General features: G+C 31.3%; 1 protein-coding gene across 6 annotated transcripts in view; it reads right to left on the bottom strand.

Moving 5' to 3' along the window:
• wnd (Mitogen-activated protein kinase kinase kinase 13 wallenda) overlaps positions 1-5,244 on the bottom strand; it is a 33,172-nt gene extending 27,928 nt beyond the window's left edge. For all 6 annotated transcript variants that reach the window (XM_080165273.1, XM_080165270.1, XM_080165271.1 and 3 more), the window contains exons 1-3: positions 5,095-5,244; positions 3,889-3,971; positions 332-400 (exon numbers count right to left, since the gene is read on the bottom strand). In XM_080165273.1, coding sequence (XP_080021399.1) covers positions 332-400; positions 3,889-3,971; positions 5,095-5,196 — 254 coding nt within the window. In that variant the 5' untranslated portion in view covers positions 5,197-5,244. The remainder of the gene's footprint in view (positions 1-331; positions 401-3,888; positions 3,972-5,094) is intronic.
• Positions 5,245-15,311: the final 10,067 nt, after the last annotated feature.

The raw sequence follows: 15,311 nt of genomic DNA on the forward strand, positions 1-15,311 counted from the left end.
ACCAATATTTCAATATTTTATTTCTTCCAAGTGATCTGAAGGGATTAGACAATGGACGATAAATTGATATAAATACCAAATTGTAGCCCCTTGTAGTTTTTAAAGATTTGAGGAAAAATTAAATTGGTAACTCTGGGGACCTGTATAATTTACAGTCCAATGTCCACTCCCTCCCTGATTTAGATTCAATATGTTGTGTTAGTTAACAAATTAACATATAACAGTATAATAAAAAAAACGAACTGTGCATGGTTAGTGCGTCATAGAGGGGGTAAGTTGCCCACGTAGGGGTTAGGTTGCCCCCAGCAGGGTTTAGGTAAGGTGTATTTACCTGTTTGAGAATGAAAGCTCGTCTTTGTCTGAGGGGCAAGAAAGTATGTTGAGGTTGGCAGGTGCATTTCTGAAACAAAACAATAAATTGTAATACAGTAAAAATAATAATAAACTGCAAAACAAGAAAATATCTATTTTGGAAAGGGGACAAAGTGTCTTTAAAAAATGAGGAGAGCAGATGTGGGAAAAAACCAAAAAAAAGAGATGGATACTCCCTCATTTTTATGACGTCACATGGCTGATTTTTTTAGACACTTTGTACCCTTCCTAAATTGACTAAAAACTTAAGACAATGAATTCCTGAAAATTGCACGTTAAATACTTTGAAGTTGCCGAGATATTATTGGAAACACATATATACATATCCAACTTTCTTAAACTTAGGATTACTATAGAAATAAAGCATAATTATATAAATCATAATTTATTCATTAAAAAGTGTATTATAAAGCTATAATGTTTTTGATACTTTTAGTTTTAATTGCAAAATACCAAGGATCCATGATAGCAAAACTTATCAAATCATATTATGATGAGACAAACGAACATAAACAAAGAAAAAATAAATAAATGTTAATCTAATTAAAATGCAAGGATGCTATAAAATATAACATAATTGTCAGAGGAATCACCAATAAAGATAAAATAAGATAAAAGAAATAGAATTGAAGATTAAACTATCCAGTTATGATATAAACAATATCTTTCGTTAATGCAGAAATCGACTTACAAAGTTTAAATAAATAGAACAATTCTAACGTGCCTTAACGCTCAAAACATACAAACAGACCACCCCCTCCCCCAAATAAAGAAAAGCTTCGCTTCTGAAAAGTTTGCAGAATATGACTTTTGCAAAATTATGCTCGTTGTTGCATGAACTGAGATTAAAGGGATAAGACAATGGATGATTTTCCCTCCAATAATTTACACTTTCTACTAATGTAATGTATTAATGAAATGGGAAAAAAATAATGATTTAATTGTTATTGTCTTATCCCTGCATCCCTGATTTGTTTTGGTTTGTTATTTTGTTGTTGGACCAAGTACCCAGGAATAAACAGATAAGACAATGAGGAAAATTTCATGTTTCCTAATTCCAAATAGATGACAGATACAATGTAATGAACCTAATCTTCCCCAAAATATATTAAGCTGCCAATGTCAGAAATTCCAGGGATCTAAAGGGATCTGACAATGGCCTTTAAAATTATGTACATATCCAATGATGATACACAAAATTACCTATTCTGTAGATTAAAATTTTTGGTTAAAACGATTGAACACTCAACTTAATGAACCAACCAATCAGTATTCAGTAAAAAGTCCGAAAGTTGTTAAGCTATCGAGTAACGTTATTATAAAACTTTGGTGACTATTGTAATAAACAGCCCATTGTCACCTCTCTCTCTCTCTCTCTGCAGAAATTCACAATTCCCTTATTGACCTATCCCTTAAAACCTGACATTAGTTGGACAGTAAAATAATGGATATAAAATATACGTGGACATATTGAAAGGGGAAAATTTGTCGTCATTTTGCTTGCAATATTGACCTCATTTATTGGTCAGTTCGTTCATCCAGTATGAGGGAAGGGGACGGTGTAATGAGGCGTATCGTTATTAACGACAGTTGCGAGTATCACAATATAAAAGTACATGAAAATCTGGTGCAACATCCAAGTAATAATATAACGATTAGTAGAATGAGTAAAGCGGTTGAAAATAAACCATTGAAATTAAGGAAAAATAGTACAGGGATCTTAAGGAATAAGACATTAACAATAATTGTAAATACATTGAAAACACCCCAATTATGATAATCAAAACTATCCATTCTAAAAATTTTGGACATTGCCAGATTTTTCAAAGTGTATTTCAAAGACAACGAATGAGCGAGAATGTTTTTAAAACTTTGGATACCAGTATAATAAACGGTCCAATGTCCCCTCCATTCCTGAGGATATTTCGCCTTTAAATTTTCTACCAACTAAAAAGGGCCAATAATTTAAATTATTTGTATTAGTTTCTCTCTCTTGATATAGCATGCCATAATTGTTATCAATATTGAACATTAGAAAATATTTAAAACAAAAAACAAGTTGATAACGAGTGACGTAATATTTTTATCTTTTTTTTCCCCGGGAAAATGAATAAAAACATCCCCTTACTAAATAAAAAATTGCATTAAATTATAATTTTTTTCTTATGCTTGAATAAATCCAAATTGTTTGAAGGTTAATCTATTTAGGTGTGTTAATACATCCGTAAAATATTCCAGATTATTGATATACGAATTATTACTACAGCATCTATTATTCTTTTTGTCTACTTCACTCGTATCATTAAGGCAACTTCTATTATATTTTATACTAGCGGCAGCGTCCCTTGATGCCTCTAGGGGCATTTTAGGGAAAGGGGATTATTCACTTTCAATTTTAGTTTTAAGAAGAAAAAAGTAAGGAAATTTTTTTGGGGGGTTGATAGGGGGTTTCGAGGGGTGATTTATCTTTGAAGGGTGGATGAACATGTAAATATAGTTATAAACCTTTATTGGACTTATAAGAAGCTCTACTGTAATGGAGAACCAAATCGGCTCAATAATTAGTGAGATCCTTCGCAACACACAGACAGAAACACAGGCAGACTTATATATATCCAGTTACTTGTATATATCATTATCGACTATATTATTTTAGCACAATTGACGATATACAGAAGTGATGACACAACCCATTTCTAGGATGTAAAACATGGAATTCCCTGATTATTTGACCGAATACAGGGATACGTCATGCCAAGATATTTTTTGACGAAGCCCAATCTGTACCACTTTTGATTCCTGTGACGTAATACAAACGATGGATACTCCATTTCTTTATTAGGGGTTTTCTTTCCCACTTATCCTCTTTTCTCCCTCATTTTATAGCGTCAAAGGAATCAAAAGTGGTGCAGAAGTGGACAGACTAGGCTTCGTCAATTTTTTTTTAATAATTTTTCCGTAAGCTACAATATATTGCTGTATAGTATACTTAATAAAATAATAAATTTACATTTTTTATCCCTATTTCCCTGCATTTGACATTTAAATATTTAATTCATTGGTTTCAGCATTTCTTTCAGAAATTCTAAGATATTATAATTCTAATTTAAACTTCTGTAAACCTCAAAAGAGGTATTCTTAAAAGGCTTCAAATTTATAGGACAATTTCATCATGTCTAGAGCAAAATATAGGCATCGCTTCACATACAGTTTGTACAAACAGACAAACATGGCATGGATCTAAAGGAATAAGACAATGGTCGATAAATTGATGTTCCCAATGATGATAAACAAAATTATTCCTACTGTAGTTACAATTAATGGTTGGAACATTTGAAAACCCAACTGAATGAATCAACCAAACAAAATTCAATAAAAGTCCCCATGGTTGTTGAGCCAACAATTGAGATACGTTATTTTAAGACTTTGGGGACTAGTGTAATAAAATATCTCAATGCCCTCTCGCTCCCTGCAAACAATGACTATCAAAGTCCATAAGCAACATAAACTATTTACCTAGAGAAAATTGGTTGATCTCCCGAGCTTGTCGACAAATAGCGGGGTATTGTCATCGCTCTACCTCTCACTGGGTCTTCATACTAGAAATAGATAGATAGATAGATATATCCTTATACTAAAGTAACAGGATGTATGTCTGTTTGTGTGTCTGTGTACGTGTTTGTGTGTTTGTTTGTACCGAAGAATCTCGCTAACCGCTGAACCGATCGGGTTCTCCTTAACAGAGTAGCTTCTCATAGGTCCCGGGAAGGTTTATAACTATTTTCTTGGGGGGTGGACCACCCCTAACCCCCCCAAAATGAAAATACCCCCCTCCCCCCCCCAGAAAAAAAATCTAAAATAAGAAATTGGGTTTCAAATTCGACTCCCCCCCCTTCAAGTGCCCTTAGAGGCCTCTAGGGGCGTAGCCGCTAGTATATATATATATATAGGTAGATAGATAGATAGATAGATAGATAGATTATAGATAGATAGATAGATCTTATGTAATAAATAGCATGTATAAAAAAAAGTAATATAATATTCTTATATAACTTTAACAAAACTTTATTATTCTTTTAAAAAAAAACTGCATATTTTTGTGAATATGTAATTTACATTATATATTTATGAATAATAAAGTACATATTTTTCTTGGATCTTTGATCGTAAGACCTTTTTATCAAAGTCTAATTATGCATTGTACTGGGAACGCCTGTGTTTTTTGGCTAAGACATTTCCCCAACTATTATTGGCACATAAACAAACAACTTATATAACAGCAGAACAAACCTTTTTTAACGTCTTTAACGAGCGGATGATTTTACAATATGATTTAAAGGTTGCCATAAACTACTGCAAACAAGCTACTGCAGGCAGTGTTTCGGAGCCGGAGCCGGGAGCCGTGGAGCCGCCATATTTTTCTAGAGCCGGAGCCGTATTTTTCGTTAAAAAAACGGCTCCGGCTCCGGACTAGATAAATAAAGAGATTTTTTAAAATTATAATTTGGTAACTCTGTTTTGTCATGTGCAAATACCATTTTCTAGTCCATTTTTATCAAATATTAAAACCTTCAAAAGTCAAAAATAAAAAATATTTTTTATGGGGGGAAAGATTATGTCGAGCTTTTCTTGATTTTAGGTCGGAGCCAGAGCCGGAGCCGGATCCGGAGCCGCATCAAAATTAAACGGCTCCGAAACACTGAGTCTGCAGGGGTAGCTTACCTCGTCATCATCGAAATCCGGGGACTGTAGCCCCACGGGGAGGGTCTTGGAGCCCGGCTGTAGCCCCCCGGGGCTTGTGTGGACGGGTGAGGTTAGGACCATTTTTAGATTGTTTTTTATAGTTTTTTTGTAATTCACAACATTATTTACAAATCTGAAAATAAATTTTAATTAACTATTTGTTCTAATGATTGCAATTTTATTAAATGAAATAATAGGCTCACAATAAATATAAAAATGTGAATACATGTTTTAGTATGGCTTAGAAACCACTGGATTAGAAATTGTACTAAGCCATATTGAAAAATCATGTATCGTATTACATAAATTTTCTACGAATACTAAACTTTTGTTTTAATACCCGCGGAAAACTGTCTATATAATGCGATAACTATTATCTATATAAGTTTGTATAATTAGATTTTCTAGAATTCAGGAACACCTTAAGCTTCAGACTGTCAGACAGACAGACAAACAGACATCGTTCGACTTTAGCATATAGAATAAACAGCTGATTTTATATTAAAATTAGGTTATCAAACAATTCTCTTTCAATATTTGACTTAGATTTTAGTAGCGTAGCTACTCTTTATTTATGCAAGCATCTAAAGGGTTAAGACAAAGGCCGATAAATTAATGTAAATCCCCAATGGAGGTACACAAAATTATCCCATCTGTAGATTACAATTAGTGGTTGAAAAGTGTGGCCAATCAACTAAATAAACCAACCAATCAAATTTTTTTTTTAAATCCCCAAGGTTGTTAAGCTAACAGATAAGCAAAGGTTATTATAAGACTTTAGGGTCTAGTGTAATAGATAACCCAATGTCCACTTTCTCTCTGATATTCATGTAAACGTCAAGATAATAGACACATTACCCTAGATCCACAATCAGATACCAATCCTAAGAATTCAACTATTTTAAGTTGACTTATTAAACGAATAAAATAAAAAAAACTGCCAATATGTGTACTTTTTCTAACAAATAATGTGGATGGATTGTTTCTATGCTGGATAAATTAGGGATAAGATTGGAGATCTATACTTTTTAAATTTATTGTCAAGAGCTTTTAAAATGCACAGAAAAAAAAATACATGGTTGTTTTTTTAGATCCGAATATATTAAAAACTATATGTAAATAAATGTTATTTATTGTTTAAAATGTAAAATCTATGAACAAATGTACACTTTTAATATAATTTATATTCTTCTTATCAATTCAAAACAATACAATAAAATTTTTGCCTTATTTGGACATGTTTGAAATGTAAATAAAAACTTGATAAAAATAAATATTATAATGATAATCAAATTCTTTTTTAAAATTGCATTTATGTAAAAGTGTACGTTTTTTTTCGATAATCAATATAGCTAAATAAAATGCTAGCGGCTGTGCCTCCAACATCTATCTATTCTGGATTTGAAGCGTAGGGAAAGCAGAAAATAGCCTAAAATCATACTAAGAACTAAATTTAAAATTTTCAAAGGCCTAAAATCTTAAATTTTCCTTGACTTAAAATTTCCTTAAAATTTAGAAATCTAAACTTGCAGAAAAATAAACCTTACTACTTTATATAATAGGATGTATGTATGTAATAGTTGTAGATTGGAAGATCGTTATTTTAGCCCGCTACAGAATTCACTTTTTTTTGTAGAACATGAAAATCTGGTGTAGGATCCAGGTAATAATAAATCCAGCATGAAAAAAATATTGCTCTTTGTTAAACTATACCTATAGCATAGGCTATACCTACTGCACTAAATATAAAAGTCTAGATGTTAAATACTTTAATTGAACGATTACAAGGCAGAAACAAATCGATTACATTATTGGGTAAAAGTGTAGGTACTTATTTTGATAGATACGGTTTTTTATATTTCGATGGCACATTGTAATTTTTCACTCTAAAATATTATTTTTTCCTCATTTTTATTTACAAATCACTTTAATCACTAATATTTTTGTTGTATATTTTCTTTGTTGATAACAATTATGAAATAAATATGAATAAAAACTTCTAACTCAACTGTGTACACAAAACAAAATATTTCTGTAACACATAAACACTTGTATAATAATTCTTTAATAGAACAACTACTCTGTAATTCACTGTGTCTGTCCGTCCGTCCGTCTAATAGTGAGAAAATAATATTTACTCAGCTGCCATTTAAGCTAGAACTCAGTTTTTTTCAAGCCGACATTAATAGTTATATAGAAATTATAGAATAAATTATTGGTTGAATACTTGTAAGGTTAACACTGTTAGTTTGAGCCAATCAATCAGGTTTAAGCCTTCATTAAAAACTTTGGTACATGCACAAAAGTTTTTACAGTCCTCCTCTCTATGCCTATATTAGCCTATCATCCCTTTTTAATACTTTTAAAAGTAAATAATAGAAAATATGTCACTTTTTTCTTTTCTAAACATGCCACAACAGTTTGTCCATTTTCAACTAAGGAATGTAGAGTTTATATTTTGTATGTGTGTGTGTGTGTGTGTGTGCCCATACAGCAGAGTCCAGAAAAAATCAACAAAATCCACACAATATTCGGAATACTAACATCGCTTACTGCAAGAAATCCAATATTATTTTCTGAACTCTGTATACCACGGGCTGGCACTACTCTCTCTCTATCCACGGAGAAAGTCGGAAGATTTTTTTTATATTGAGCCTCCGTTATATCGAAGCCGTGTGACACCACTTTCGTATAAAGAGTTATACATATTCGCGACAAGCAGATAAGGTGGAAGTAGCGGGTTTCGTCGTATTTTCAAATTACCTGTTGTTAAGTTATTTTAGGTAAGGTTAGGTAGATGTTAATGATTGGCCCGCAGGGTTAAAAATTTGGTCTCGCAGGGCTGGAGCCCACCGCAGGAGCTAGAAATAGAAAAGCTACTGTGATGAAACGACGAAACTCGCTACTTCGTTTTCTTCCCATGATCCAAAGCAATTAATCGTTATAATAAATGAATATGAGGCTGTAAAAAAAATGCAGCTAAAAAATATTAGACGAAAATGATAGCTAACCGCTTGAAGCGGCATACAACCAAAATCACTCCCTTTTCCATATTATCGCAGTAATCAGTAAAAGAAAAGCAAAAATAGGGGGAGAAAGGGCAGAAGATTGGCTTAGCCACATGGTTTAATATGTTTCTCCTGTTGAACTAAAAGTAGTAGAGTGTGTTGCTTAAGATCTGTAAAATGGAAAAACAAAAAATTGGAATAGGTTTGATCTGATGCAAAAAATAGTTCTAAATTGTTTGTCCCATTCTGGTTTTAGGCCATTTTTACACAGTTTTATGCGACAACCATCCAATTGGTCCGTTGTTCATAAATCAGAGGGGGGTAACAAAATAAGCCGGCGAAAGCAATGATTTTTTTAGGAAATGGGGTAAAAATAATCAACTGCCTTTTATATTAACAAAACATGAAGTACTAGGACAAGAATATTCATAATTTATATCTTGCTAAGTTAACCTTAAATTAACGTACCAGTTGCTGCGCCCCAAACATCTAGAAACTCTTCAAGAAGTGTGGAAGGATAAAATAGCCTAAAAATATCCTGTGACCTATATAAAGCTTCCCTGAATTGGAGAACTCAATCAGTTTAGCAGTTTCCAAGATCTTAAGCTACAGACAGAAAAAAACTTATTACTTTATGTAATTGGATAATGTCCTTTTGCTATAGCAATAAGGGGAAAAGTACACAATAAAGAAAGGTTGTCATCATTACTAAAAGATAAGAAATTCAGGAAAGCACTAAAAATAATTGTCTCAAAACATCAATCAAGAATCTAATTGTCTTATCTTCATAACAGCTAAGAAAATATAATCTGTGTAATGCAACACTACTATAAGGCAGATACTATATTTGTAGAGTAGCTTTGCTTAAAAAAACACTTAGTTTATATTGATGAACTAAAAAGAAAAGACTTTTTAACGGAAATGAGCAATGACTTTCATAAAATTATTCCCTGTCGAAGATTTTAGAGGATTATTTTTACAAAGATAGGACAATGGACGATTAATTTATCTTTCTAGTTTGGTATCAAATTAAAAGTGGAGGTTTGTTTCGGTACAACGGCATTTGGCTGGCCGTTTACCAGATCTTTACGTACAAACGTACGAAACCTGCTACTTCCCACAAGAATCAAAACCAGCATAGTTACTAATACAATTTATTGTATGAAAACGGTCATGCTGAAATAGAAAATAACAAAATTAATAATCAAATATTAATATGTTAAATATATTATAAAATAAATCTTGTAAAAGAAAATAAATCTTTTTTATTTGGAACAATCGTCTATTCCTTATAAAAGGTTGCGTGACTTCGAAATTATGTTTCAAAATGTATAAAAAAAGCTAGGGTTATTTTTTGCTTAAAATTAATCAAAACTGAATGCGAGTTTGAAATTCATAAATAAAATCATCATAGACTACTATTAAAATATTCTGGTACAAAATAAATTAATTACTTGGTCTAATTTTAATGAAATTGAAAGATTAATTTGCCGTCTTAAAGAAAATCACTCCACTCTATTATAAATGCTTAAAGGAAGAATTCTTACCCAGGTCATTGATCTTGTCAAGCCGGGAAGCACTCAAAGGTATTTTTCAGTACGGATAACACCACATTTTTGACTATACATGGTTTTTTATCACACAGATATTCCGCACATCTTGAAAGAAAGATTAAAGATGGCCACGCTAGCTTTGTTTTGGTTTGCGCAAGCGTTGTTTTGAATGCCGCGTTCAATTATGAACTTTATTTAAACTTGGGCGCTTTCTAAACTGCAAATAATGATAAGGAAAACAAAAGGGATAAAGGTTCGAGTTCACAAACGCATCACACTATTATACTTGCAATACAAGGTTAGAAATCGTTTTAATATGTTTCTGCCATTTGTAGTTAGTACTATTTTTGGGGAAGTATATAAGCAGATTTATTTAGAAGTAATAACAGTCTAATATATAATTGCATTTTGCAACTCCCGTAGATAATACATTCTGTAGATTAAAATTATTGGTTGAACAGTTTATACACTGCTTGTTTTTACCAACCAATCAAAGTCTAATAAAAGTCCACAAATTTTTCATGCTAAACAATGAGAATGTGAATATAGAGATCTTTCGTTAGCAGTATTATTTACAATCTAATGCCCCTCCTTCCTCCTTGCCTGATATGATTTTTAACGAAAATAGCAGGAATTGACAATAAATCAATATGATTTTGTCTCTTTTTTTCTTGTGTAAAGAAGTACGGACCTACCCTAGTTATACAGTAGCTTAGCTACTAAAAATTATTTAATAATGAATGACCAATAAAATTGATATTGTACTTTTATACAATTATTGCAATTATAAATTGCAAGTCTACTCTATAATTATTGTTTTTATGTTCGTTTTGCTGATTTAAAACTGTCTAGGTATCATTATTTACATTAATTTACAAAGACTAAATAAAAGTTTCCCTCAAATTTCGTGCCAAAATAATAAAATGTTTATCTTTATTTCTACTATACACTGTTAAAAATAATTTTTTTTTTAGCATCAGATGATACTCTATATTCTTCACATTAATGTATAGTATCAATCCGTACGTACTAGGAAAAAAACCTCATTACGATACAAGGAAGTTTTCAATGCTGTATTAAGTATTAGGTAATGTTCTGTGAAGTAACATGTATTACTTTATAATGTATTTGTCTGTAGAGTATTATCCAATACGCCCTTGGGAATAAAATTCAATATGGTAGAAGTAAGTTTTTAATACTCTCCTTTGCAATTTTTGATATCCTCTATCATAATTTTTGATACGCTGTACAGTATGAAACTGTTTTACTTTGAATGAAAGATCAGTTTATAATATATTGTTATTATATGTACATATACATTTTGTTATATCAACAAACATACCAAGCAGAGCCATAAAAGTAAAACATTAATTTAAATGTAAATTTAGTAAAAAAATTACTTTAAAGATGTTTAGGACTAAACATTATCCTTAAAAATAAAAACTATGGTCAGTCATAATTACAAAAAACAAAACTATAAATCTGAGCATAAATAGTAACATTTCATCTTTGTCTAAAACGACCAAGCATTGAAACACTTCCATGAGAGGTGTGCACGAATGGTGTCTGTTTCAATTATTCTTTACAGTACAGATTCGTACCCTAGAACGTATGAATAGTTACTAATTTAATAAACCATTCTCTTGCGTATTGTCTGATACGCTACAGCGTATGAAATAGTACTAAATCAAGAAACATTTCTACAGCGTATTTTCCGATACCCTACAACGTATAAAATATTACTATTTTTATAAACTTTTCTACAGCGTATTCTATAGTACCCTAGAGCGTATCAATCGATACTAAAAAAATGTATGGGTTCTGTATAGTAATAATTATTGTGTTATATAGTATTACATAGTGTTATATATTAATTATATAGTTGTAGGGTACTTACGGGTCCAATACTCTCCAGAGTATCAATTCATACTAAATAAAAAAAATATTTCTAACAGTGTACTTTATTGAAGTTTAGCTATATTTTTCATTAAAAGTGTATTTGTGAGTTAGTATTACGTTACCTATGGATGTAATTGTACTATTTACCAGAGAGACAGGGGACAATGGGCTCTTTATTACACTAGTCACAAAAGTTTTATAACAGCGTTTTCTTATTCCTTTGCTTAACAACTTTGGGAATTTAATGAATTTTGATTGGTTGGCTCATTAAGTTAAGAGTTCAAACGTTTCAACCACTAATTTTAATCTACAGAAGGAGAAATTTTAGTTATAATCATTGGGGATATACATCAATTTATCGGTCATTGTCTAATCCCTTTAGATCCCTGATTATTTTCACTATTGCACTTATGACATAAATAATAAAACAATGTACAATAATTTTGGTTTAAAGTATTAATGTAAAATTATTATTTTAATGTTGATTAAATGTAGTTAATATATGAGGCAACAACTGACATAAAATCAACACAAAATACTGGGCTGATTTTTCTAGATTTATGTCAAACATAACGCTGTTCTTATAATGACATACAGACTAACTTAAAGCGTTAAGTTTTATTGTCATTTTGAATGAATATTATTAGTTAAAAGTTTCTTATCGTAGCGTATTAAGCTTAGGGCAAAATTCTTGGAAAATAAACTGTCATATGATGCTATACATGATTTTTCAGTATGGCTGAGAACTGTTTCTATTTCAGCGGATATCAATCGATTTCGAAGTCATATTTAAAATAATACTTTTAAAAAATGACATTTGGTTAAAAGCAATTAGCGAATCTTCTCCAAAATAACAATATATGTACGTCGCTTAAACTGTCTCATCAAGAATTATAATGGATATGATGAGATAAACAAAATTACCCCTTCTTACTAATATATAAGGTCTTGTACTTCATCACTACATTAGAGTAGATAAAGAAAATTGTCTATATCCTTTTTCTGTGCTAATTATGCACAAAATTGTGCTTGTTAAAAAAAGAAGTTTTACCCTAGAGGCAATTTCTAAAAATGCTTGGGAGACGCAATTCCAAGAACTGAAGCTAAATGCTGGCCTCCCATTGGACAGCCGTGATGTCATGTGACGTCATAGAAAACCACGGCTTCCTATTGGTCAATGTACAAACCAAGGCTTCCTATTGGTTGATTGGGCCGAAACTTGCGGGATTTCCCCCCCCCCCCCAGCGAGGGAAATATAACTTGTGGCTCTTTCCAGAGATTTAGGGACAGGACAATGGAAAATAAATAATAACATGCTTTACTTGCTTCTTAATTGAGAGAAGAAAGGTGCCGTAGATCAATTGTATTGCTATTTTCTCATTTCTTTCTATTTAAATACAAAATTAATCCTGTTAAACCTACAAATATTTCATTGACATAAATCTTAAATATTTACTTTAAATTAAAGATATCATACTACTAGAAACATATATCGGCCAAGAATAACGCTTTTCTGATAATAACAGTGACTAGGTCGATATAACAATAGCACCTAGGGTAATTTACGTGAAAAATAATCATTTTTTTCGATGCATATTTGTGTGTTACTGTTCATTAACCATATGTTACACTTTAATAGTTTCATTTTGAATAAATAGACAAATAAACATTTTAATATTCTATACAGGCTTACCCCTTAACGAAGCCTCAAGAAGGGAAGGGTTCATCATTTAGGGCCTGTGTAAAAAAGCCTTCAATCTGATTAAACACAATACTTGAAATTCCTGCAAATCTGGCCGTTTAAGATATCTTACTGGACATCTATACAGACAGACATACAGTAAAACAGACAAACAAACATCCTATTACTTTTTATTACAGAGTAGGTGAGTTATAGAGCAGCTTTGACACTAAAAAGTAATATTGAAAATCAAAACAATCTCTAATTTTTCAATCGTTTTTTAACGTACTTTTTAAAAACAAGATTTTAATAACCTATTATAAATCTTTATGAATATTGTGCAATTCTATTTTAATTAGTGAAGCTACTCAATAATATGTGATGTTCGTTCGTCGGTAAAACGCTAATTTTCTTGCCTGCTATATTAGATAGAATAATGTTAATTTTTTTTAATAAATATTCCCATGGCCAATGAGAATCAACTCTATAGCCTTGTGTCTGACTTTTTGTATATAAAGCCTTGAGATTTTCTAGGCTGCTATCAAAGATAGTGGTCTTAAATTGATGGTCTATATTTCCTTTAGACTGTCAGACCATTTAATTCTATAAAAATGTTGAATATCTGTGAACGTATCTAACTATGGATGTTGTCATCCTTGATTAAAATTATTTTTACTATTTAAATGAGATTTAACATATTATAGTTTTAATACTTCACCATTTAACAGAAAATTGCGCCTTTGTTTCTGTTACTCAATGTCTAGAAAACGGTTCTAACATCAAGTAATCTATGTTTTGAGGCTAGGTTGGTTTTAGGCTGTTTTTTTTTATGGGAGTAGTAGATACATTATTTTAGGAGAAATGCATTCATAGACATAAAATTCAGGGAGTAAGGGAGGGGACAATGGATCGAATATTCAATTTTTAGGAGTCTCAGACTTTGGGGACTGGCTTAAAGGGAATGTGCAAGAATTTAGCAGTTTCTGACTGAGTTTGGGGACTTGCGCATGAAATGCCGCTACTCGTTATGTATGTTTTGAATATTGCAGACGGGGAGAAGAGATAAGGGAAGTGGGGGCAAGGGAAATAAACACTCGTTGTGTTAGTTTGGAATGTAGCAGACGGGGAGAAGGGAGAAGGGAGGTGGGGGCAAGGGGCAAGGGAAATAAACAGAATAAAAAGGGGCAGTCATATTCTTGCTAGCAGCTGGCCGGGTCCAATAATGTTTTAATATAAAAATCACACCAAAAAACCTCAATATATTTTATCAAAAACAAGTTGTGATTTCACTTTACATGACGCTATGGAAATCTATTATTCAATTAACAATCCCTTTATAATTTCCTACAAATTTATTGGATTAAACTGGATTTCATGCCCTTTCTTTGATAACTCTTATATTGAATTAATTGCCCATTGTCCCCTCTCTTACTCCCTGCATAAAAGCAAGGTTCACAAATTAGAAAACTCTAATAGTCAAGCTTTCAATTATCATAATGCACGGTTTGAAAGTCATAAAACTATTCTAACATGCCTTGAATTACAAAATATAATCTAAAATCCTCACTTTGTTTGTTATCACATGTTTAACAACAGTTAAAACTTCAACAAATATCAAAATCTGACGCAATTTCAGTTCTCCTGGGATTGCGGGATAAGACAATGGCCAATAAAATTTATCTTTCCCCTAATTGTTATGATGTGTAAGAACCTTTTGCACAGCTTGAATATGCAGAATAAGGATAGCATATCAATTTTATTTAACTGCAATTGTCTTCTCTCCTCCCTGATAATATATCAAATATTATAAATGAAAATTTAATGTAAAAATGATAAGATAATAAAAAATATATAATAAAAGAACAAATTTAATCTTAAGTAGCGCAGCAATAACAAGCTAACAACATTTAAGGTAATAAAAAAAGGAAATAATTATGGTTTGTCATTTAAAATTTACTTTAGTTTATGTTTTCAAGCGATAATTCAAAATTTTTGACATTGTATAAAAATCTCTAAAATTAAAACCTTTTTTGTTTTTAAATGCTTTAAATCCAT

The sequence above is a fragment of the Acartia tonsa genome, chromosome 6 (assembly GCF_053477335.1).
Source record: "Acartia tonsa isolate MP-2025a chromosome 6, ASM5347733v1, whole genome shotgun sequence".
Classification (NCBI taxonomy): Eukaryota; Metazoa; Arthropoda; class Copepoda; order Calanoida; family Acartiidae; genus Acartia; species Acartia tonsa.